This window comes from Molothrus aeneus, chromosome 3 (assembly GCF_037042795.1).
Source record: "Molothrus aeneus isolate 106 chromosome 3, BPBGC_Maene_1.0, whole genome shotgun sequence".
Lineage (NCBI taxonomy): Eukaryota > Metazoa > Chordata > Aves > Passeriformes > Icteridae > Molothrus > Molothrus aeneus.
In genome coordinates, this window is record NC_089648.1 from 67,497,342 (window position 1) to 67,522,433 (window position 25,092).

At 36.9% G+C, this 25,092-nt stretch overlaps 1 protein-coding gene across 2 annotated transcripts in view; it reads left to right on the forward strand.

The window, feature by feature from the left end:
* Positions 1–25,092, forward strand: part of CDK19 (cyclin dependent kinase 19) — a 120,166-nt gene that overhangs the window by 78,290 nt on the left and 16,784 nt on the right. For both annotated transcript variants that reach the window (XM_066547108.1, XM_066547109.1), the window contains exons 5-8: positions 6,749–6,806; positions 8,022–8,153; positions 24,438–24,581; positions 24,840–24,909. In XM_066547108.1, coding sequence (XP_066403205.1) covers positions 6,749–6,806; positions 8,022–8,153; positions 24,438–24,581; positions 24,840–24,909 — 404 coding nt within the window. The remainder of the gene's footprint in view (positions 1–6,748; positions 6,807–8,021; positions 8,154–24,437; positions 24,582–24,839; positions 24,910–25,092) is intronic.

Genomic DNA, 25,092 nt, shown 5'->3' on the forward strand with positions numbered 1-25,092 from the left:
GGGAATGGGGTTAGCAGCAAGTTAATCCCGTGTTGGTTGTGCCACTGCTTCCACTCAGGAAGGGAATCCTTCCCCTGCTCCACTGCCGTGTCCCTCCCACAGGAGGCACTCTTCCATGAACTTCTCAGAGGAGTCTTTCCCACAGATTTCAGTTCTTCACAGGTTGCTCCAGCATGGGTCCCCCATGGGATCACAAGTCCTGGGTCACAATTGTCTTTGGGCATCCACCTGCTCCAGCATGGGCTTCTCCACAGGCTACAGATGGATCTCATGGTCTGCACCACAGGCTGCAGGAGAATTTTGGCTCCAGAGACTGGATCACCTCCTGCTCCTCTGTCTTCACTGACCTTGGGGTCTGCAGAATTTCTCTTATATATTCCCACTCTTCTCTAGTCTGATGTCAATTACTTCTGTGCAATAACATTTTTTTTCCTTTTAAAATCTGTTATCCCAGAGGCACAAGCACTCTGCTTGATGGGATAAAAGCATTCTGTGGTACTCTTTGTTTCCTGTGTTCTATTTATTTACTTTATGTATTTACCTCTTTTTTTCCTCCTTTTCAGATTTAAATAAGTTTTGAGTTCAGTTGAATGATCTACCATTTCAAAGCATTTTGTATGCCTTGAGATTTTGCTTACTCTTTAGATCACATGCTGTTGTAATCAGCTTTATGTTTGGCCTTTTGATAATTTGATGATATCTGTGTTATTACATTATTGATTCAAATGAAATTATAATTATCTTGATGTTAAAGATATTATTTTGTTAAAGTAATTTGTTAAAGATATTACTTTGCAAGGTCAATCATTTCAACAGAATAGAGAAATATTGGAAGAAAATAGTACAGATTACAAATCTAGGCCAAAAATGTAATGAAATATGGTTGGGTTTTTGTAACATTAAGGATAACAACTGATAAAAAACAAACTGAAAGTGATGTTATGTAATCAGAGTAGTGACTCTCTTATGAGTTTGCAGTGTGTAAGGCTAAAGAGAAGCAGATGTGAAGATATTTTACTCTATATGGTATACTTCTGTCTAGTACTTCAGTATCAGAAAAATGTTGACCATTTTTCTAAAAAAAGAGAAGTGGGAATAACAATTTTCCTACATGGATTTCAATATATGGAAATATTTTAAATGGAAGTGGTAATGATTTGGAGGTTTGCAGTGCACAATAAAATATTTTAAGAACCTTTAATTTTTAAAATTAAATTTAATTAGCTCAACTGTTAGCAGCAGTGTTAGTGCCTGTGTGCCATTTTATTGATCTGAGCACAAAGTCTGGGTTTGAACAGTGTTGATTTAAGGCAGGGAAATGCCTTCATTTCCTTTCAGATGAGAAGAACAAAAGCTTTGTTTGCCAATTTCTGTGAACAATCAGCATCTCCCTCTTACCCTCGAACTGAGAGGCTCAGTGGTCTTTGGAGTAGTGCCTGCAGAGTGGAACACTGCTATCTCACTCAGGACCTTTGTCATTTGGGGAGCAGCATGCTGAAAGCTGAGACAAAAATACTATTGCTCTCCTCTTGCTTGTGAAATGAAAGTGTCTCTATGTATCAACACTGGGCTGTTTACAATTGTTTTTTTAAATAATGGAGACTGAAAAGACCTCATCACAAGGCAGTGTCAGTAACTGTGGGGAGAGCTTTTATCTGTAAGGCTTGCAATCTCTTTTACAATAGAAGCCTCCTAATTTGAGATTATTCTTTTTCCAGTGGCACATTCCAAAAGGGAAACACATTTGTTTGGATATAAACAATAAAGAATTGTGTCTAGAAAGTGGTATATCCCTATGGACATTTTTTCATAGGACTTTTGCACCAAATCTCTTATGAATCGTGTCACTGCTGTACTTAAGGAGATCACAACAACCATTAAAACTGAAGTATTGCCATCTATTGTTAGGTTGTTGTTCCTGTTTTGAACCATTATAATCTTTTAATACCATAGATGGTTTCTTTTCTTTCAACCTTTCTTCTGTTTTACTGTCTAAATATTAAAACTAGAAGTGTATCTTCACATGAATGCCTGTATGAGTCCCAGTTGTGACACTTCTTGTATTTGTGAAAACACACTTGTTAATCCAACATTTTAATTTCTCTCCCATCATGATTTTTAAAATTTCTTTATTCCCTCTCCCCCACTAATGTAGAAAAGTAAATGTTATTATCAGTGCTTACTGAGCCTATTGTAAAGACTCATAAAGAACCTATTGTAAAGACTTGTAAAGAATCGTCATCTTCATCCCTTTTTGCAAATATTTCAGATTTTTCTTCAGTTATTTGTTACTGTTAACCTTGCTCTTTTTGCAAGTGTTTTTTTAGACAGTCAAACCTCAACTGAATTTCTCATCAGGGATTTGCCTGTTCATTTTTATAGCTTATATTAAACGTGAGACTCCTAATTCTTACTGTTTCTGTTGTTCCTATAGCAACTAGATAGGGGGAGATGCAGTGGCATCACTTTGCTTCCCAGCTGGTGTTTGTGTTCTCAGCGAGGAGGGAGAGCATGAGGAAAATAGAGCATTAATTAGAATGTAACTGCTTGAAAAGTATACTCCTTGTTGGGTTGTCTCACCCAACTACTACTCTAGAGTTAGATAATGATTTTAAGCAGGGCTTCTCAGACTTTCTTTATTAAAATTTTGTCCTCTTTTATAGAGACACAATTTACTCTAAGTATGTGCCAGCTTTTGGTCTTTTAGCTGTTGCTTGGTTCTTGATGGTTCCTTCCAGCTAAAACGCTGTTTTCTTCATCAAATGGCTGGCAGTAGGATTTGTGTCAGGAACTAGACTGGTGCTTATGACTTACATATAGCCTGAACATAAATGAAGTGGGGGGCTTTTTAATTCCTGCTTTTTAATCTGATTTTTGCAGCTGTCCAGTAACTATAGTATACTAGGCTGTAATTTTATTGCTGACTAACTGACAATCTTGGAGTAAAATGTTTTGATATTTAAATGCTACATTTTCCATTTTCAGAGATTACTAAGAACTAAGGCAGAGGTAGAACTAACATGTTCTACCTTCTCCAAGAAGCAGAGATTGTTTGAATTCTCCTTCAGTAGTCCTTTCTCTTACCTCATGATGGAAACCTTTCTAAACATAGTTTCCTGAGGATCTCTGATGCCAAATTACTCCCTCTGAAGTAAACGAAAATCTTTCCTCCATACCTGAGCACCTGAAATCCTGCTGCTCTGCCTTGGTGGCTCTTGTTTAGCCAAAGGGTTGTGTTTCTCTCACCATGGTATGTGCAATGTGAAGACTCTGGGAAGAGTTTTACAATATTCAAGCCATTACTGTATAAAACAACTACAAAATATTTGACCTATAATTTAAGCTCCTCTGAAGCTGTTTATTTTTATTAAATAAAAATTCATGGTCACAGGAACTGGATATCATACATTGCATCTCAAGAAGATGGGTCCCATCTGGTTTAGCATATGTACATTGAAAAGCCTTTCCTAGCCAGAACAGCTCTGATTAGCAAGAGGAACTTAGAAAGTGCTGATTAGTAGATAATCAAGTGGTTAATTTGCTCATGTGGGAAATAAGAGGTTGAGATGTAGGCTTCTTGTTACTTAAAAAACAGGTTGGAACCAAGACTTTTCACCTCTCAGGAAGGTGCCATGATGCAAGGTGTTACTGACACAGCGGGGATCCTGTAGACATCAGGTTACTATCCATGAAATCCCTGCTGTCTGCACGTTGGTTGGTGGTGCCTCAGGAGAAGTGCTTGCTCTTTTGCTCAATTAAAGTTTTAATTGTTTCCCATTTTATTCTTTCCCTGTTTCCCCTGCCCCTGACTCTCTCAGAGGGGTTCACAAGAGCTAATGAATGTGACATCTGCTAAGTTCATAAATCAGTTTGTTTCTCTGCTGGCTGCCTAAGCAGGGTTCCGATCCTCAGTGGATTATGTGTTAGATTTAAATTTTAATAAGAACAGCATCTCTTCTAAACATTCTGGCTTTAAAAATATATAAATGGACAAGTCTCTTGCTTCCATAGACTCTGACCTAGTGTATCTCCTGTATTCATGGGACCACTAAGTCTCCTAGGGCTTTGGAGAGTCTTTCTGAGGCTGAGGATGCTGAGGCTATTCTATCTCTGAAGAGAAGGCTCATGTGGGATCTTATCAATGTGTATATGTGCCTGATAAGTGTGAATAAAGAAAGCTGAGCCAGACTCCTTGCAGTGCTATCCAGTGGTAGAACAGGAGGCAGTAAATGTAAATATACTATATTGATAAACCTTTTTTACTGTGAGGGGTCAAACACTGGAAGTTTCAGAGAGAGTCTCCATCTGTGGAGAAGTTTAAAACCAAACTTGGCTCAGGCGTGAGCTATCTGCTGTAATTTGTAACCCTGCTTTAGGCTTCTTATCTCCAGAGGTCCTTTCCAACCTGAAATATTCTGTGAATATTGTGGATAAGGTCAGCAGATAAAAGAGTTGGGAGCTTTTTTTTTTTCTGTGAATAAATTGCTATTTGGAGAATATTATATTGCCAGAGATAAAATATGGCTCTTGTGAGTTGTTCTGAAAGTCCTTTCTGCTTAGATTTTAATTTTTGTCTTAAAAAATCTTCTGAAGCTAGAATGTTTATTTCTTACAACCTAATTCTTTTGTTAGAAACAACCTCACCTATAAATCAGTGCAGTAACAGCATTTTTATCAGCTTGCTTCACTTGACAAGTAAATGCATTTTTATAGTACTTAAAATCCAATCCTGAATGTAAAGGTCTGTTGAAGTAATTTTGATTCATAGAATCATTAAGATTGGAAAATCCCACTAAGATTGAGTCCAACATTAACCTCACACCACCACCATGTGTAGAACTAAACCACGCTGCAAGTGCAAATCCTCATTTTTTTGAACACTTCCGGGGATGGTGATTCTACCAGTTTCTTGGGCAGCCTGTTCCAATGCCTGCATCTGCAGCTTCCCAGCCACTTTTCCCCAGCCTGCAGCACTGCAGGGGATTGTTGTGACCCACAGGCAGGAATCAACACTTGGCGTTGTTGAACTTCATACATTTGGCTTTGGCACATCAATCCAGCAAACTCATCATACTCAACTCTGAATCAGTTGCTAGGCAGAAGTTTAGGAAGAAGTTCATCAAGAAAACTGGAGTTTTGTTCTCTTGGTTAGGGCAATTGTATCCATATGATTTCTAACAGAGGTAAAATGTAGTGTGAACTTGCGTGCATCTCTTGCTGCCTGGTTACTGAATATGCAGAAAGTGATTATTCTGTTCTCTGGAATATTCAATTCAGGGTAATATATAAATGTACAACCAGAGTTCAACAATTACCTTGAGGTGTTGATTTTATTGTCATTAAATATCAGCGAAGAGAAAGCTTCATCTTTCTCTTTCCTAGATTTGCTGGTGAGTGTTTGCTCAAGGTCAATTGAAATCAGTTGTGTTTTCCAAGAAGGGAGTGCATATTGCCTCTTGAATGGTTCCAGTATATGTTGGGGAATTAAAAGTCAGTGATGGTGTCGAGAATTACAGATTAAAAAAGGAAGAATAAAAGAGGCGTCTGGAAAGAGAGGCAGTGGTTGGCACCAGGGAAGAAACAAAGTAAGCACTGGGTGTGGGATGGGAAGAACAGCTTCCTAGGGGAAGGAGAAAGAATAGGTGAAGTAGAGTGCTTTGTTTGTTTGTTTGTTTGTTTCCTTTCTCAAAAAAGCTAAAGGTGTGTAATTTTGAGTCAAATTAGAAACCCTAGTTTGAGTGTCTCATTTCAGGTAAATAGTGGCAAGGAACTGAGAATTTAAGTGAGATTCTGGACATCTCTTTCAGATTCTTGAACAAATCCTGCTTGAGCAGACCCCTCTGCAGGCATTAAGGATTTAAATATAATTATTGTTTGAATAACATTCCAAAAATTCTGCTTTGAAGCTTTGTTATGCATCTCTTCATTCAAATCACTTAATGTTTTCAATCTTGTTTACTTTCTACAGCTGTTAACACAATAGGACAAAAGCTTCCAAGGAATGACTATTGATGTTTGAGGGAACCTAGATCCTAATTGCAGAACAATTGCTGTGATGTCATGTGCAGATTTTATGTGGTGTTCACAAACAGCTGGTTGCAAACAAATAGATTGCAAAAAATGCCTGTAAAGGTTTTGTTCTACTTGTAAAGCTGCTGTCTGCACTCTCAAAAGCTTTTGGGATGTAGCTGTGTGTGAATACTCCTGTTTCAAGAGAATTTTCATAGCATGAAATCAACTTCGTGGGAAAAAAAGTGCTTTTGCCCATGTGATTTTTATCATTTGATCACAGCTCTAAAAATGTAGTTATATAGGATGAAAACAGAAGTGGCTCTCAACTATGCATTTGTATACCAAGATTTGGCATCACTTTAAATAAGCTATACCAGCAAAAGCAGTTCTTGCCAGATTATTGATGTGTAGCATAAAAGTTAAGCTAATATAAAACTTTCCTCTAGAAGAAAATGTCTCCAGTGAATAGAATTATTCTAGTAACAATAGAAATGCACATTTACTTAAAGATGGCATTTCTTACTGTGAAATGTCAAAGTATATTTCTGTTTTCTAATTGTGAAATTGGTAACCAGAGATAAAAACTAAATGTCAGCAAGATAAAGGCATGGTACTTTTAGACTTCTAAGGGTGTTTCTAGAGATGTTTTTTTAATAAAATAAATGTATGTAATTATATTATTCTCAAAAATAATCATCAAAGGCTGATGATTAAAAATTCTGCTTTTGTTTTCCAGAAACCAGCAAACATTCTGGTAATGGGTGAAGGTCCTGAAAGAGGAAGAGTCAAAATAGGTAAACTTTTTGAGAAAATTTTAATTGTGTAGCTAAGAGATTACTATAATAAAAAAATGCATCTTCTGTGTAAGATAGAAACAGATTTTTAGTATTCTTTGAGTGTATGTATCTACCACCTCTAGTTCAATTTTAAATCTCATTCACTGACTTTACAGACATAAGATATTCCAAATATATTATTAGGCTTTTCTAAACTTGCCTAGGGTATTAGATGAGATGTAAAAGCATCTGTATGAAACAAAAAAGTAATAAGCACAGAGAACAGTGGTGATGACGAGGGTTCTTTTGACTTCTGCTATGATTAGTTAGCATAAGTTAGCATTGTTACTTATAAACTGTTTGTTTTCTTATTTTTATTTTTATATAAACAAAATTACTGGCTATGTTTGTAGAGATCCAAAGGTTTGCTATGCAAAAGTTATTTGGTGAGTAACATATGTAGCTGTGGTGGTCTTTATCCAAAATCTAATTCCCTTCTCAGTTTTAGTGATGTGGATATTACATGTGGCAATATTGAAGTTTGTGTGAAAGAGAAGTTTCAGATTTGAATTGGGTTTAAAATGTGTGGGTTTGACAATACAGCAAATTTTGTGCTTTTGCATCCAGTATTTCTTACTGTTACTTACCAGGCTCATTCTAAGGAGAATTTTTGAGTTCCATAGGATGAATGCTTAGTTTTAAAATACACCTCTGTAACAGTGCATGCTCACTGACTCTGGAGCTCATTCCTCCAAATCATATAGGAGGCATGCATGGAAAATAGTTCAAAAACAATCTACACTGCAGTCATTTTAATTTTGCACTTTGGGTAAATATATAGCAGTCACAAGGACTCACAGTTTTGTAAGCATGTATAAAAATAAAGGAGAAAATGTACATTAGAGACCTACTACTGTTGACTTCAGTTAACCAAGTTTCTGTTACAGTTTAAAAAAATGAACAGGCGTCTGTGTTATGTAAAGTTTTACAATACCATGATCAAAACACGTCAGATGTTATCCTTTCTAGTTTTAGGAATGAACTAAAGGGAATTTAGCCTTAGAAAAATTTGGTCCAGTATTGTTGTAAGTAGTTTTTGTTTTGTTAGAAACTTTGATTTGTAATTTTTAATGTTTTTGAGCTGTTGTTGTAATTGTTTTTGACAATACTATTGAATTTTGATTTATTTGTATTAGAATTTAAATAATCTCATTTTTTCTCCCCATTCCCCAGCTGATATGGGTTTTGCAAGACTGTTTAACTCACCTTTGAAGCCATTGGCAGACTTGGATCCTGTTGTGGTGACATTCTGGTACAGAGCTCCAGAGCTGTTACTTGGGGCCAGACATTACACAAAGGCCATTGGTGAGTTGTCCTGTAAGAAAGATGTTTGCCTGTAAGTTCTGTAAGGACAGTAGCCCTATAATAGAGACAATGGTCAGCTGGCTAGCTAGTTTTAAGGTTTTGTCACTGAAGTAGTTGTAGATGATCCCATCCATAAAGGATTAATCAAGATTAAAACTTTTTGAGGACCATGCTTTTATATTTCAATATAACCTAGAAATTTTAAATATCTAGTTTGTTTTTAAAACAAGAAATATCTTTTGAATTGGTTTATATGTTTTCTTAATATTGACTTAGAAATCTTGTAATGTTGTAAAACTTTGAAAGGGAAAGAGCTGTGAAGGGTGTTGCATGTCCAGATGCTTCTATGAAATGTGTCTTGATAAGCAGAAGGCTGGACTCCTGTGCTGTGCATAATCTGCAAATCATTTCCTCCTGGTGACTTACAAAGCTCCATGTTCAGGAAATGCTGGTAGCCAGGTTCTTTTCTGCCCTAGTAAGTTCCAGGAGCACAATCAGCCACGGTGCCCAGATGTTTGGAGAATTAAAGCACTGAGGTGCATGGGAGGCAAGGTTGGCTTATATATTGAACTGCAAAGGAAACAGTGACCCTTTGTTAATAGTGTTAAATCATTCCTGTGAGTACACAGGTGGCTTTCTTGGCAGGCATTTTTCTTTTGCAGAAGTTTTTAGAGATGCTCTGTGGGCCTTTGTTCAGAGAGTTACAAAATACTATGTTGTACTGGCATCTCAGTTTGAGCGTTCTCTTGGGTGGACCAGCACTTTTAAGGCTCACAATCTGTTTTTTTTAAAAATAACTCCTGTTTATTCAGCTACCATATACAGCAAAAGGTTTGGAGAATGAATGAACTGACATCTGACTTTTTGATGTAGACTTGCACTTCACATTTCTTTATTGCTTTCCATTTCCATTTGGAATTCTCCTGTGCAGGAATTTATTTGTGTACTCTAGGAGAACTCTGCAGCAAAAGCTGAAGTATCAGAAGTGAGGAAAATTGGATCCATTTCAAAACAAAAAACCTGGTCCAAAGAAAAGTAATAACTGCAGACAGATTCAGTCAGGTCAGAAGGGACCCTGGGAGGATTCTTGTTCATTCTCCTGTTCAAAACAATGCCCTATGAATTCTGCCTGGTCTGTTGACGGGTTTGTCCAGCTACATCTTGAAAACCTCTAAGAGCAAAGATTTCACACCCTCTCTGGTTAACCTGTTCCACTGCAAAATCATCCTCATAGCAAAGAAATTTTTTTAATACTTAGTTACAACTTTTTGTTTTGGTTTATGCCAATAATCTCTCACTCTCCTGTTGTATGCCATTGTCAGAGCCTAGCTCCATCATCATGGTCATCTCTGTGTAGGTTCTGGTGGGGCTGCTCTTAGATTCCTCTTCAATCTGAACAAGCCCATGTCCCTCATTACCCTCTCCTGGAGCAGGTTCTCCAGCTTCTAACCATGCTGGGTACCTCTGCTTCTTGCCTTTGTTACTCCACTGTTTCATGGTTTTTACAGCCAAGGCTGCCATTGATTATCATATCCCCAACCAGGTTCTTCTTCTTCCTCAGCAGCAGATCTGAGGGATGAAACATACATTTACCCCCAAGTCCACCAGAAATCTTTTCAGCATCCTTGAAGTGACCCTGTTTATGTACTGTTTGTTCTCCATGATGCCCCATGGTCTGTTTACCTCCTCCCCCAGCTCCTTTTGCTGGTGTCTCAGTGCCCCAACCAGAGTGTCTCTCCCAGTGTGAGGCCAGTGTCACCTTGCCGACTGACTCCTGCATGGCAGCACACTCCCTCTGGAGCTCTACCTCACCTGAGACAGAGGAATCCAAGGGCATCTGCTCCAGTGGGAGCTGGGGATGGAGCCTTGTAATGCCCCTGTTTCCTGCATGCCTCTGGCACAATGTTGGAACCCAGGACATCCCTCTGGCTGTCCTGAGCAGTCAAGACCCCTGCCAGGGGGCTCAGAGACCCTGGCACAGAGCCCAAAATGACTGTGGTTTTGATTATGACCCATGGAGCAAGCTACCAACCTTGGATGAAGATCTGCAGGCCACAACAGTTAAGTAGAATAATACTGAATTTATCATGGGGTGAAAAAGTAGATTTTGGGATTTTTAGAATGGGGATTCAGGGGGGCAAGATGGAGGGACCTGGGCATGTCCAGCCTTTCTCCTTCTTCTTCTTGGCCTCCATCTTCTGCTGTAATGTTGGCACTTCTGGATTGGTTTAGAGTAGAAGCTCGCTAATATAGGTGATAGGTATTGGAAAGTAACTGTAAACATTGTATAGGTAGTTTTTAGTATAAAGACATAACACCACCCCAGGGGCACCTCTGGACTGTCTTGATGAGCGGACCTCAGCAGGACAGGAGAAAATATTTTATAGATAAGGGACAATAAACAACCTTGAGACTAAGAACTGAAGAGCTCTGATTCCTTCTTCAAGCGCCGGGCTGGGAAAAGAGACTTTCTAACATTTCTCGGGGTCACTGTGACCAGTGAGAGACCCTGAGACAGCACAGTCCCATGGTGACAGGAGCAGACTCTGCAGATGCATGCCTGCTTTGCATCTCCCACTATGCAGACTGGGCTGCTAACTACTAAGTCTGTGTTTGCTGGAGTGTTTTAAAGAAAATACCAAGAGGATTACCTCCAACACCTGCAAATTAGGTGCCTAAATTGCCCTATGTTCATAGTGGAAAACACTGATGTGAATGGACCAGATTACTGAGTGACCTGTATGTGTGGTACAGGGAAGTTACCTCTGCTGACAGCTACCTGCCTTTGATAGATGGCATATTGTTTGGAGATTTGGGTGAGTGATATGTAGCACTATCTCAGGGTATCTCTTTGAAGGGTGAATTAGTATAATGCTGTTGTTTGTTTAATTATGTCATAAATAATATGGTTCTTGCCCTGAGGGATCTCTAGTCTATACTAAAACACAGGCAAGAAGTTCCTACGAAACTTCAGGGGATGATGGTACTTTGGAGAGATCTGGTTTTGCTAGTAGTTTATTATTTCTGAGGCTTTTATTTCTTGTATCACACCAGTGAGTCACCCAGGAGGGGTGGGAATGGTTACATAGTACCTGGCATGCAGCGTGAGTGCTGAGGGGACTCAAAACTGTTTGGGCAGCAAAATAAAAAATAAGGAAATGAAAACAAGGAGAGCTGCAAGTTGAGATTTGTAGGCTGACTGAAGGATTAGAGGAGTGTGTGATTGAAGAGAAGAGAAAAGCAAAAAGGTACATGGAGCTGATCTATGTGCAGCTTTAAGGCAAAGAAGTGAGTAAGAAAATGACAGTAGTGATGATGTTCATGCAGTTCATTGAGTCCAGACCTGTGTTTTGCTTCCAGCACTGTGTGTACTTAAAAAAAGGCCATTTTCATGAGCTAAGCATGCTGGTGAGAGTTTAATTCAAATGCTAATGTTTTTGGCAAAAGATGCAACTCTTAAAATTTTCTCTTAAATCTCTGTGCAAGAAATACAATTTTTATATCTCTTAATATTATGCAATTCTCAGGAAGTCTAATGTGTTGCTTTTAGTAATAACTCAGAAATTAAGTAAGATTTAATTGCTCTGGAGTTGGAAACGACAATTTAGAAGAAAGATGATTAGATATAGCAAATTATGGGAAAAAAAGATTATTTAGTATAGCTACTTGTTTTCCATAGCTATTCTCCCGTGTCTAATACATAACTTTTATTGATTAGTAAATACAAATAAGATAAGGCTGAAAGCAGAATTTTCTCTTTCAGTTTTGTCATAGTGAGAAATATTTTTGTTTGAATTTACTAGGAAATCATTGTCATCAGTTCTCTTCTGCAAGATTGTCCAAGAGTGATTCAGATGTTTGCTTAGGTGTTTACTGACTTTGTCTTGATTTTACTTTATTTTAAATGTATTTTTTGTATTCTACATGTAATACTCTCTTCCTTATTTTGGTTTCACATATATTTCATTATTAGCAGTGTATTCAAAATATCCTGGACACTGTCTACTATAGTGTCCAGTTTGATTTTATTCTTGTAATAAAGTCTTTAGGTGTGCTTGTTTGCATGTGAATAATTCTCATGCAAGATCAAAGACTGAAATTGGAATTTGACTTTTGACTTGTTCAGGATTTTTGTCTTTGATTTCTGGACCTGATCTTAGTTACATTGCATGGGTTTAACTTTGAGGGAAAATTAAAGTAAATACTTTAACTTAGAGGGAAAATTAAATAAATCTGTTTAGAAAGTGCTATATATTACACAAAACCATACATAAGCATATTTAATTATTTTAGGGGTGACTTGTAGTGATATTTGTCCTTTATTTAGTTTGTCTCTTCCTACCAATTAAATATTCTACTTTTAATTTATTTCCTTGCAGAACAGATAGTTGTTCATCCTATATATAACATCATGTTTTAAAGAGATCTAGGAATCAGGAAAATACTGTTGTTGAACAACAGAAATAGCTTTTGCTTTCTGTATGTTAAAAAGATAATAAAAAGCCCATGTTAGGGTTTCATGGAGAGGAATATTTCATTTCCTGAATTGTGAATGTTTGTAACGTAAGCCCTACTTGTTAATAAAAGCAATATTAATATTAAAAAGTAAATTTATTGAAATATTAAAAGTAAATTTATTAAAATTAATATTAAATAAGTAATATTACACATGTAATACCTGGTACCATAGTTACAAGTAAGTAACTTAGCAGATGAATGCAAATTGGGAAAATGGTGTTGTAGAAGCCAAAGTTCATTCTTTATTCCATTACTGCAATATGAATTTGTACTAAATTCACTATAGCCTGTGAAGGTTTTCTGCATTTTCTGCATCAAAATTCAAAACCAGAATATGTTTCTCTGTGTTCATCAAGTCTTCGTACTTTAGCAAAAATGTAAAACCTGCAAATAAAAGTAACTCGAACAAGCTTCAGGTGAAACCAAGTAGCTGCAAAAATGTAAATTGCTTGCGATCATGGAAACTTTAGTAAAATTACTGAACAACTAGAAAGTCCAGCACAACAGAAAATAGTTAAAAATACTCAAAATACTTTAAAAACAAGATTGAAGTAAGTGGCAAGGTGCAGTGCTCCTTTCATGTATGGGCAAAGACTTCTGCAGTTTAATTTTAAGGAAACTAAAGGAAATGACTGTGGTAAAATGAAGGAAAAGTTAAACTGACTTTGAGCTTGAAAGGAGACATTAATCAGAGTGGATTTTTTCACTCTGGGAACATCAGATTAGAAAAGAATGTTTTAGTAGGTAAAGCAAATAGTAAGAACTCTTTCATCATACGTTTTTAGGAAAACATGTGGCAGTCTCCAATATGATTCATTCTGGGGCATCTTGTAGCATATCAAGGTAATAACATAATTATGACTTGTTTTTATCAAGCTGCAGCTTGTATAGTTATCAGTGCTATCAAACAAGCCTGTTATCTTAGCTCTCTTTACCACTTGCCTTAATTAAAGCAATAGCATGTTTGATAAATGTCATCAGATGACTTATAGTATTTTAGATGGTTTGGATTTTGTTGACAAAAGAATTCTTTAAAGTGATCATTCAGCCACCCATTAAGCAAGGCTGAAACACTGTCTTGAACAAAAAAAAAAAAGGACGGGCTTGTTTATAGTGAAAAAAATAAATCTGGAAACCTGAGAAATCCCCATTTCTTAAGTACCTTTTTGCCCTTGTCTAAATTATAGGTCATCAGAAATGTCAGTAATGGCCCTGTGGTAACTGCGTTTACCAGCCCAAATGAGATTTACATGTAGAGAAACTGTAATTCAAAGCCTGGGTAATGCACTGTCACCTCATTCTATTTCCAGAGTACCATGCAGTTATGGAAGCTGGAAATGTGTGAAAGGTATAAGCAGATACCAAAATGCCTTTGGAAGCAAATGTCACAGGAAAATATTTGGTGTATCAGAAGGAATGAATTTATAATGTATGCTGGGATCCATCAGTTTCAACAATACCACTTGACCTCATGCAGGAATAAAAGAGAGGGAAATATCTGGGGTGTATTATGTAGGATTTAGGATGGAAATATGTGCATATGTGTTCCATATTGCCTATGCAGTGAGTCCCACACATTCCGAGTGCATCAGATGTCCCTACTGTGCATGCACAGATTGTTGGCATGCTGGCCAGCCTGTGGGGCCTCTGGAAATCTTGGACTGATGCCTGAAGCTCTTTTGGTCTCATGTTCTGGGAGGGTTGGAAGGAAAAAAAAAATAAGACCTATCTGGAAAATCTGGTAAACCAGAAATTACAGGTGGGATCAGCCAGAAGACTGAAAACTCTTCAGAAAAAAGGAAAGGGAAAGTTCCCCCCACCTGTCATCTGTGGAGCCATAGGAGCAGGGGACTGCTTTTAAGCATCCCTGAGAAATAATTAAGAAGAACAAATCCATAGTCAATCAGCATTTGATTGCTCCATAGGAATCCACATTCTTGTTTGTGAGAGCTTGTGTTTTGAGGAAGGGGTTGTGGAAAAACTAGAAAAGTAAAGTAAATTAGAGAGATTTAGAAAATATTCATTTTTGCATGCTGAAAAGAAAATCTCAGGCTGCACCAAGAAGGAAGCCTTGTTCATATCCTGGGAAATGTTATACAACATGAGGGGTAATTGGATTCAGATGATATTTTGTGGTAAACTTGTTTTGGCATGTGATAAACTTTCTTAATTTTGATTATCAAGGTTGTTCTTATGCTTTTTCTGGGAGGCAAAATATTATCAAGGATTAATTGTTGCTCTCTTATCTAGTTATTATGGGTACTGGATGATTTCCTGCTATTTTTTCTCCTTGCTCTCCAAAAAAACAAAATATGTCTAAAACACTATACAAGCTTCTTCTTTTATTAAAAAATAGAAAGCATTTTCTACTACAATAATCTAAGAAATGTAAAGTTATATAAAGGATTATTAGATCACCAAATTAGAACATTTTAAAGCTATATTAGTATTTTGGGAAGCTTGGGATGAATGAATATTGTCTGCTGGACTGTTGCACACATTAACTGTTTAACACATTAACTGTTTTGGGCTCTAGTTCCTTCCTTCTTCTAACTCCTCTATTAATCTTACTTCTCAAATGTGTTAAGTTTGGAAATTAGCTGGTGGTCATTGTCAACTCTGTAGAGTCTGAGAGGTGTGTAGTAGTTTAACAGTCAAAAGAATGAGAATGGTGCTGTGGCTCTGACCTGTCTCTGCTGGTGTAAAACCAATGGACGTACTGTAATATGGGCCAGACTAAGTTTCATTTCTTAGGACAGTAAGCTGGGTCTCAAAAGACTTGGCTTTAAATACTGATTCAGTCCCAAGGGTTGTATGTAGTTGGCCACATTTAATTAATTCCATCCCTAGTGTTGTTTCATTATCTATAAAATGAGGACACTACTTAATGGTGTTGTATTGTCCTGAAGATAAAGTAAGGATAATAGGGAACTCCAGTACAAGTATGCTATAAATTGTTTTTGTTGACTCAATGAATGGATTATTTGTCTGAGAACCTGGAATGTCACCTAGCTTCTGCAATTAACTTAAGAAATTTACACGTTCTGGACATTAAAAACAAAAAGGAAAGAAAAGGAAAACAAAACCACTAAATCTTCAACACAACTACAACCTGCTAATTGTCCTGATTTGGATTGCTAGGTAAATTAACCTGTAAACTTCCACATGTGGTCACCCACTACTTTTTCTATTCTCATTACTCTCTCCCCTTGCAACACTTATGAAGGGACATACTGGATGTTTTTGCCATTTTGTTTAGTATTTTCACAGATCTGCTGCTGCATGATTATTACTGTGACTTTTGTGACAATTTGTATATGGCTTTTTTTAGAGCAGGAAAAATAATATAAAAATTCTCAGAAGGCAGAATATCCTCTATAACAGTAGCTTTAGTTAGTAGCTTTAGCAATAGCTTTAGTCCTCTATAGCTTTGAGTTAAAACCCCACTTTTGAGCAAGAGGTGCCTTTAAAAATCTGTCTACACTTAGTCCCATGTACATCAAGAGTCATCAATGATTTGTGGGCCAAAAATCCTCCATACTGGTCACAGTTTTAGTTCCATGTCTTTTTTCCTTCTAACTGTTTTTTCCTCCAAGTATCAACTTTGTGTTCTTCCAGACTATTAATAACCATGGGGACTGACATGGGCAAGCTTTTTCTTCCCTAGGATCTCACTGACTTTGCCCTTTATCAGACAGATGAGCTTTGCCAGCTGCATGTTGATTCTCTAATCTTCCTGAGCAACATATGCCATTAACTCAGTTAAAAAAAAAATTAGCTTTTTTTTTTAAAGAAAGATTACTTAGGGAAGTAAGACAGTTTTTCTCATGAAAGTTGGTTCCATAAACATGTTACCCTCACTACACTGTGCAATAATGAGTAGCTTTTAATGTGCACTTTTTGCTACCAAATCTGAAGAGCTGGCTCCTAAAAGTTGATTTTGGCTGAAAACCAAGTACCTCCTATCCTAACAAGATGCATACTTCTGGTGCAGAGGAGTTTTAGCTGATCCTTCAGTTTGATCATCAAGCATAATTACTTCAGCAATATCAACTGAAACTTTCAACATTACAGCACTGATTGAGTAGAATGACTCGTTTTCAGGACAGGTGTGATTGCTTCACAAGTTGACTTCTTGTCAATAACTGTGATTGACAGCAGAATAACTCTTCACACCAGTTTATTTCATGTATTATCCAATGGAGTTGCTTGTAATTACAGTAATTGTCAGTGCCTTACTAGAAATAGTTGTAAGGCTGAAAACCTTAGTAACAGACATGTTAAGATATTGTGAAGTAAAACATTCTGTTTGGAAGGACAGAGAAGCTTCTCCAGTGGTCTGGGAAGCAAGGTTTCTTCCTGTGCATTCCTCTCTGTTGACTGAAATAAAGTAGGCATCGAAAGCTTTGATAGCTTCTAGAAAAGACTGTCATGGCTTGTGAATTGAAGCAGTCCAAGAAAGTATTCTTCAGAGATGTTCCTTGTTATAACTCCATCTACCAGACAGCACGGGTTTTGCTCACCTTATGTTAGCTCTGAAGGTGCTGACACATTGAATCTATTAAAAAGTTGAAGTAGTTAAAGACACAAGCCAAGTGAGAGCATACAACAGATAACAAACTCGCTGTTCCTCTTTAGTTAGTGTGGAGTTAACCTGCCAAGAGTTCCAGTCTATGAAAAAGCTGGTTTATTAAAAACATTTTGCATTTATTTAGAAAAAAGTGTATTTCCCTTGCAAAGCATATGTACTACTTTTGTATTTGCTATTGTCAGTAATTTTTTCACATGATTTTATGAAATGCAGAGCTGTGCATATTTCCTGAAAAGTTTTGCAAATACTGTTTTACCTAACAGTGGCTAATCTTGCCTATTCTTTATTCTGTCATCATTATAGGAGGAAATAGTAACAATTTCTGTATTAAACCTGCCTAATGCTTTGCAGTATAAGAGAGATTCATGACCTTTGCAATGAGTTTTCATACTTCCTTTACTTGCTGCAGTTTGATACTTGGTAGCGGGAAGTAGACCTGAAGCTACAAAGCTGCCTTTTGTCACCCATTGCATTCCTCAGGCTTTTGAAGAGTTGTCACTGAAAGGCCATTTTTCTTTTTCCCTTGTTTCCACAAAGAGCTTGACAGCTTGCCAGGGTATCTCTTGGACCCTCAGAGGTATAAGCATGGCTGTTACTGAAACAAGAGTAGCAGTGTGTTCTTTACTAAATCTTGGAGGTGCTGGAGTTGTCATAATGTTCCTCTGCCATCTCCATCTAAAGATTTAGGATTAGGGGAAAAAAGCAAGACTGTAACACCCTTTCCGTGCCAGTACTAAGGGCTTGTCCCACTGACCCAATTCTTTGCCCTGAAATGACACCACCTGAAGCTGGAGCGACCCCAGGTTCTGGAGGAACTGAGAGGAGAAAGAAGATGGAACTGTCTTTCTATTCTGCATTCATGCAGCCATCACTCTGTGCTCCTGAGGAAGTTAGCTGCTCTGCTGCTAGCTAATGTGGGAGCTCATCATGCAGCAGTAGTCTTGGAGACACGAGTGAGGAATTAAAGAATTGCTGATGACAATGTGGTGTAGAGGATTCAGGGGTTGGGAGAGAGAGGAGTCTTTGAGAAGACAGTCACTGAAAATCCTTGCAAAAGCAATATAATATTGGGATTTTTCTCAAGGTACTGATGCTGGCAAAAGTCAAATTCTTAGGCTCTGGAGTTACAGTTGTTGGTAAGATTTCAGCCTTGATGATTCCTGTCTTCAGGAATCTACACATTTTAAATACAAGGTTTCATATAGAACCATAAACCTGGAATTTCCAAATTATTGGATGTGAAGTTCTGTAAACTAGGGATTAAGTTCTTTTACAGGATTTTGCTGTTTGAAATAATATTTTGCTGTGTGAAAGGACTACTTAGGGCCTCTGGATTTGTTGCCACTCCCTGTATTAAATCTATTCTACCTGTGTTGTCAAGCTTAGCACAGTAATTTTAGTGTAATGTTGCAAGCTAGATAATGTATCTAATGCATAGCAGAAGGCTGAAATAATATAATTCAGGATCTTCATTTAATGATATACTGAGGAGTAGAAATTTAAATGGGAAAATAAAGTATTTTGATAACCTTGAATACTTTTGTCAAGAGAGAATGTTGAAAGCCTGGCCCATTGATGCACTGCAGAAAATAACAATTGATTTAAGTGAACTCAGAATTTCAGTCAAGATGCTTTAAAATTTTTAGAGTTTTGTTAATTGAAATTAATTAAATTGTTAGTGCAAACGTGAGAAGAAGGCAGCTTAGTTTAAAATGCTAGGATGGAGGCATAGAGGTAAAAAGAAAAGTAAGGATGGTGCATTTCATTATTAATTCAAGTTAGTATGGTTTTGCAGTAAAAAGTTTTAAATTATCTTGACATTACATCATGGCACAGATGATGCACTTTTGAAATAAAACATTGTTCTTAGATACATGGTTGGCTGGTTGTGAACATCCTCAGATTAGTGGGAGGTGTTTCTTCTGTCTGCAGCACAGTCATCTTTGTGGCTTTACAGTGTAAGTTATTCTTCAGTCAGGGTCTGTTAGATGCTGTTTGTTAAAAATTGGTCAACATTTCCTGACATCATTGAGTGAAAGCAAATTTCTGACCCTTAACCCAGTGACACCATTTTTTGCTTCCCCTTGAAAAGCCTGTAACATGAAAATGTTTGACCCCATTTTCAGTTCTTCATAGAAGGTGTCAAATTTAAAAGGCTAGTAATCACTTCCTCAACCTTCTGTTTCGCTGAATAAAGTTTAAATGAAGCACATCCAAATTGGGACCTTAATGTATGAATGGGAAGGTCTTTCCCTTGTGTATATGTATGCTAACAGAACATATGTAACAGGCATGTTCTGTACACCTTACCAGACCAAAGAAATCCCTGCTTAAGGGTGTATTATTTCCTTAAATCTAATTTCTAATACTAAAACCAGCATAAAAATTGATAAATTTTTATCATTTTATCATTATTTTATTTTATTTTTCTGTACTATCTCTGTGCTCCTAGACTCTTGTGTATAAAGATTCCAGGTAAGTCTAGAATGTGCTGTTGTGCTCAGCATGAGATAGAATTTTTTTTTAATTAGGAGTTTTATCTTTTCATTAGACCAACTGATGGCTATTTGAAAAACTTAGATACGTTTGCCTGTACACCCCCATTTTAGGTTTCCAGTCCTTTGGTGTGTTTGATGTCCTTGCCTTGACTGGAAAGTTTTAGAGGATCTTAAATAAATGCTGTAGCTCTTACAGATGTCCCAAAAAGCCCTGTTTGGGCTAAGGTCTTGCTAACTAGCTCTTGGGTAGCCTCATTGTTGCATTAGCCCTTGGCAGGTGCAGGGAAGCTGTATTCTGCTGTCTGTCCTTCTGCTCTTCACTGCCTTTACCAGCATTCACATGTGTCCAAGGGTGTAGACTTTGTGTTCAAATGTACAAAACAACAACAGGAAAAAAGCACTTTGGTTGAGTACTGATGCTATTATGCTAAACCTCACTAATGATGAATTCCTCAGATTGATTTCACCTAAATAGATGTTTTCCAAGTCTTTACTTGCTTTTTTTAAAGAGAATTTTATTAAAGAATTCTATGAGACTGAGACCATTTATTTATTTCTTTTCTTGAATATAGTTAAGAACTATGATGTATTTAGTCTTGGATTCTGTCCTATGTTCACTGAAGTTTTGCTTGATATGCATGGGAAAAGATGTTTCCTTTTATGAGTCAAGGCTATTGCTTAATAAATTGTCTTATTGTCTTAAGTGGTCATCCTATTCTTAAAGAATGTTTCCAAGATACTGGAACAAATACAGAAATGAGATTATTGTTCCATAGAAATTAAAGAATACATGAGCATTTGTCTGCTTAATCAGCCCTATCATTGAAACAGCATCCCTTTGTTCTTGCTTCTTGGCTACAGTGCTAAAGTAGAGCAGGACATGCAGGATTTTCTCAGCTGACCTATAAAGCTATCAGAGTCCCAGATTTAAAAGTGGGACATAGACAGCCATACAAATATTTTTATAATCTATGCACACAGGCATTTATATAGGAAGTCTGTTTACCAATCACAAGTGTCCATCTATAAAAGGCTGGGATTTATTTCTTTTCATAAAATTATATAGTACTTTAGAAGTATTGTCATAGTGGAAGGATATTTCAGTGGAGAACAGGTTTGAATGGAACCTGAGGAAGTTGTGTGGTTAAGAGTCACTCCTACCCCTCTTTCCAGAGCCAGGGAGCAAAATTGGCTTGCACTGGGATCCCGTGTAAACCTGAAGAAAGTGAGGACTTTGTAAGTCTTGGGGGTGGAGGAGACCATCAGCAAAACAGCACAGCCCAAGAGACAGTAAAAACCTGCTACAATGGATCAGTCCTGAAGCCTAATGACAGTGGAAGAGACTGTAGGAAACAGAACCATCTTTACAGGAATGCTTGTGTTACTCTGGTAAACTTATTAACAACCCCCTAAGACATCAGGATGGGAAAACATTTTCCATTTCCCAAGATGGGAAAACATTTAGTACCCAGTCAACTCTGTAGGACTTTTGTGTCCCAGTTTTCAATGGGTTTGGGACATAACAAATGGATACCTTCAGTAGTTTCAGCTTTGCCTCAGGAGCAGTGAGGCCACTCACTGTCTTGATCATTAGTAGAGGGGAGAGGAGAGAATTAATTGCTGGATAATTTTTTGCCACTTATTTTGGTGCTTGGTTTTTAAAAAAAAGTTTTCTTTATAAGGAAATTTTCACTTTAGTGCTAGAGGCAGATGATGTGCATTAGAATAAATAATACACTGTACTTGAAAAATATTACTTGTGTGTTTTAAGGTTTGCTCTGTCAGTGCCCACTACTGAGGAGTAGGAGATGTTACTTGGAATATATTTGAAATAGATCTAATAATCATTAATTTTTAAGGGTCATAAATGGAAAACCTTAAATGATTAAAAGACCTAAACAAGGACTTTTTTCCCATAGTTAGACCTAAAATTTGTATTTGGTTGACTACTGTGAACAGTGTAGGAGACAAATACCTGTTAAGATTGCTTGTATCTGTGAAGTGTTTAAACTTAGCAGAATTAATGAAGCATTCCTGTTAGAAAAAGTGCTACATATGGTACATTATTATTACAAATTATGAACGTTTTTCAGAAGAAACAAACAAAAGGACTGGCTAATCTTGGCAGAAAATCATTAACTATGAATGGTATCAATATATGCCAAGGATGTGTTCCAGACCAGGTTACATAAAAGTTCATGAAGAGAGGACCCTGACCTGCTTGAGCTACATGGCTGCAAGACCTTTTTCATATATTTAATGTTTTCTTACATAAATTAAAGCTTCAGGTTTTCTGTACCAAGTCTTTTGGGTTACTTTATATTAGCTCTTCAGAGATTAAGAATATCTGGCAGGAAACATAAAGGGTTGAACCCCAGCATATGAACTGCTAGAGAATATAACAATTGATCAAAGTTAAAGTAGTCTCATGTTTGACTTGCCCAATAATGCCATCCCATAGAAATCTATAACACCATCTTGGGAGTTTCCAGTGTTTATACAGATGTAACAATCATTTGGTACAATGTTTGTCTTTCTGAATTCTCAGAGGGTTTAAAATGCACTCTCTGTACACTCTATAGTGGCTCTTCTCTCACACACTGCAGGTGATGAAGGAAAAACAGTTTTGAAGTTTGCTGTGTCACATCAGGGAGATTTCCCAGTTCAGTTTTGCTGTCAGGGAGAATACTAGATTACTAGATTTTACCTTTTTTTCATTAAAAGGAAAAGGTCAGTCTGGATAGAGTGGTTAATAATGTCATAGTGAGCAGTGGCCCAGCCTCTCCCTCACAATGTGATGGACAGTGAGCACTGTAGAAAGCCATGAAAACTAAGAGAGCTGCAATTCTTTTGGCCTCTAGATAAGCCATCTCCAAAAGGATTTGCTATCATATGAAAATGAGTGAAGAGATACTGTTAAATGAAGATTTCATTCTTCAATTAATAAGTAATTTCCATTCTGGAGTAGATAATTTATGCCTACTACCCAGGCAGCAATTGTGATTAATATGCTGCATTAGTTGCCTGAGTAGATAAAATCTCAACAGCTAAAGCTCTTGTTTTCATGCAGATAAGGCTAATAGGGAAATCAAAGGAAGATAAAACCTTGAGAATGTGATGTAATGCACAGAGCAAGTTATACCCTGTCAAAACTGTAAAGCCTAAATGAAATGTTATCAGATTTTCCTGTGAGGGAGCTTGCAAGAAAGGGTTATATATTGGGACACCTCAAGCTCCACACCTGTAACAGGATGGAAATGGAGCTGACCAATTTTGGCAAATGGAGTGTGATGGCTCATTTCTTTATTTCCTACATAAGGAGAGCAGTTGTTTCTTAAGGACACCCTGTGTCTCATAGGCACCATGGGTCAAACACCACCATTGACAGCAAGTGGGGTTTGGAGTCTCAGATTAATTGCAACAACCAAGAGGCTTTTCTTGGTGTTTTCTTTAGTCCAAATCCAGTAAACTAAACTCTGTTTAAAGAATTTTGTATCTCTTAGACTTATAAATTAAAATTAAATTGCTTTTTGCATTTGTTCTGTTAAATTATAAAAAATAAAAAAAGTTTTCCTAGGGTCATCTAATTTAACTTCACTTACTACACAAGTCTCCACACTCTTGTATTCAGCAGACTATGCTTATTATTAATCTGTTCTCAACACCTTTTCCAAAGTTGTATCCCCCAGTATGCCAGACACGTATTTATCAGTGTTGCAAATCCTTTTTTTTTCTTTTTTTTCTTTTTTTTTTTTGTTTGTTTGTTTGCTTGTTTGTTTTGGTTTGGTTTTTTGACAAAAAAAGCTTCTTCTCACTGGCAAATTCACACTCGTTTTAAGATGCATAGTAAATCCATATTTGGGTCATACAGAACACTAGGATGGATGGTAATGAGCAGTAACTAGAATGCATGCATGTAATCTGAAAAACTAATCTCTCGTAAATGAATGTTTTGGTCGACAATAGATTTAATCTAAAAAAGTATATTAATGAGAGTTTTATGAAATAGAAGTTTTGGGTTTTTTTCTTTCAGTATATAGAATCATTAAGGTAGAAAAGATCTCTAAGATCATCAAGTCCAACTGTCAGATATCCTGCTGTTGTTTTCTTTATGTACATGAGATGTAGATGATACAGTTAAAGTATTGTTGCTGTGAGACTCAGTTGTCCAGTAGGATTTTGATTTTTTCAGAGTTTTGTACTCACTCTTCTACACTTGATTAAAATTAGGATCTTTTTTCCCTCATTTTAACTAGCTTGCACCATTTGGTTAAACATATGAGCCATTAGTCTTCTCCTTAGTATTTATTTGGTTCTCAATTATCTGTCTGGAATTGTTCTGAAATATGTGGTAGCAGTATTATTGTAATGTATCTTTGATCAGCTGAATGCCCTTTAAGCTATGTTGTAAGCAAATATTGTGTAGGTTTCTGACATAACTGTGAATATTTTAAGTGCTGGGCTGCCAGGGTGTGAATTGGATTTTGAGAGTTTAATTTTGGTTTATAGAAAGCATATCTCCAGATTTTACCCTTTTAAATGTATTATGTTAATGCATTGTTTTTAAAAGTGAAGCATTTTGTCTTAATGTGGTTATACAGGTTGAGAAATCATGCAGAAACAAAAAACAGAACAATTGAATACAGCAAATTTTCATTAGTTATCCTTCTTTTGTAGATATTTGGGCTATTGGCTGCATATTTGCTGAACTATTGACTTCAGAACCTATATTTCACTGTCGCCAGGAGGACATCAAAACAAGTAATCCTTTTCATCACGATCAGCTAGACCGCATTTTCAGTGTAATGGGATTCCCTGCAGGTAATTTATTTTCATTAAAGCAGCAGACATAAGGCTAGTGAGTTGTTTGTTGGTTTTTTTCCTAAAGGAAATTACTAGTTGTTTGTATAGGTATGAAGAAACTGTCAGTTTGATGGGTTTGGAAATGCTGGCAATTAAAGAACAGTAGCACTGGCCAACAAACAGGAAGTCAATTCCTGTAGTTATTTCTTCCTGAGTATTACTTAACCAACACATTCAGAATTGTAAATGATTTTTCTTTTTTCCACACTACCGAAGATAAAGACTGGGAAGACATAAGAAAGATGCCAGAATATCCAACTCTTCAGAAAGATTTTAGAAGAACAACGTAAGTAATGATCATGTAACAACAGTTCACCGAGTGTGGGGGAGGCAGAGATCAGCTCCTATGCTCTGACTTCTTGGGGAGGGGATTTTGAAGTATTTGGGCTCTAACCTCTAACACTGTGGCAGCTGTCCTGTTTGAATTAGCTGGTTTACATGAATGGTGTTCTCTCCCTCAGCTGCTTGT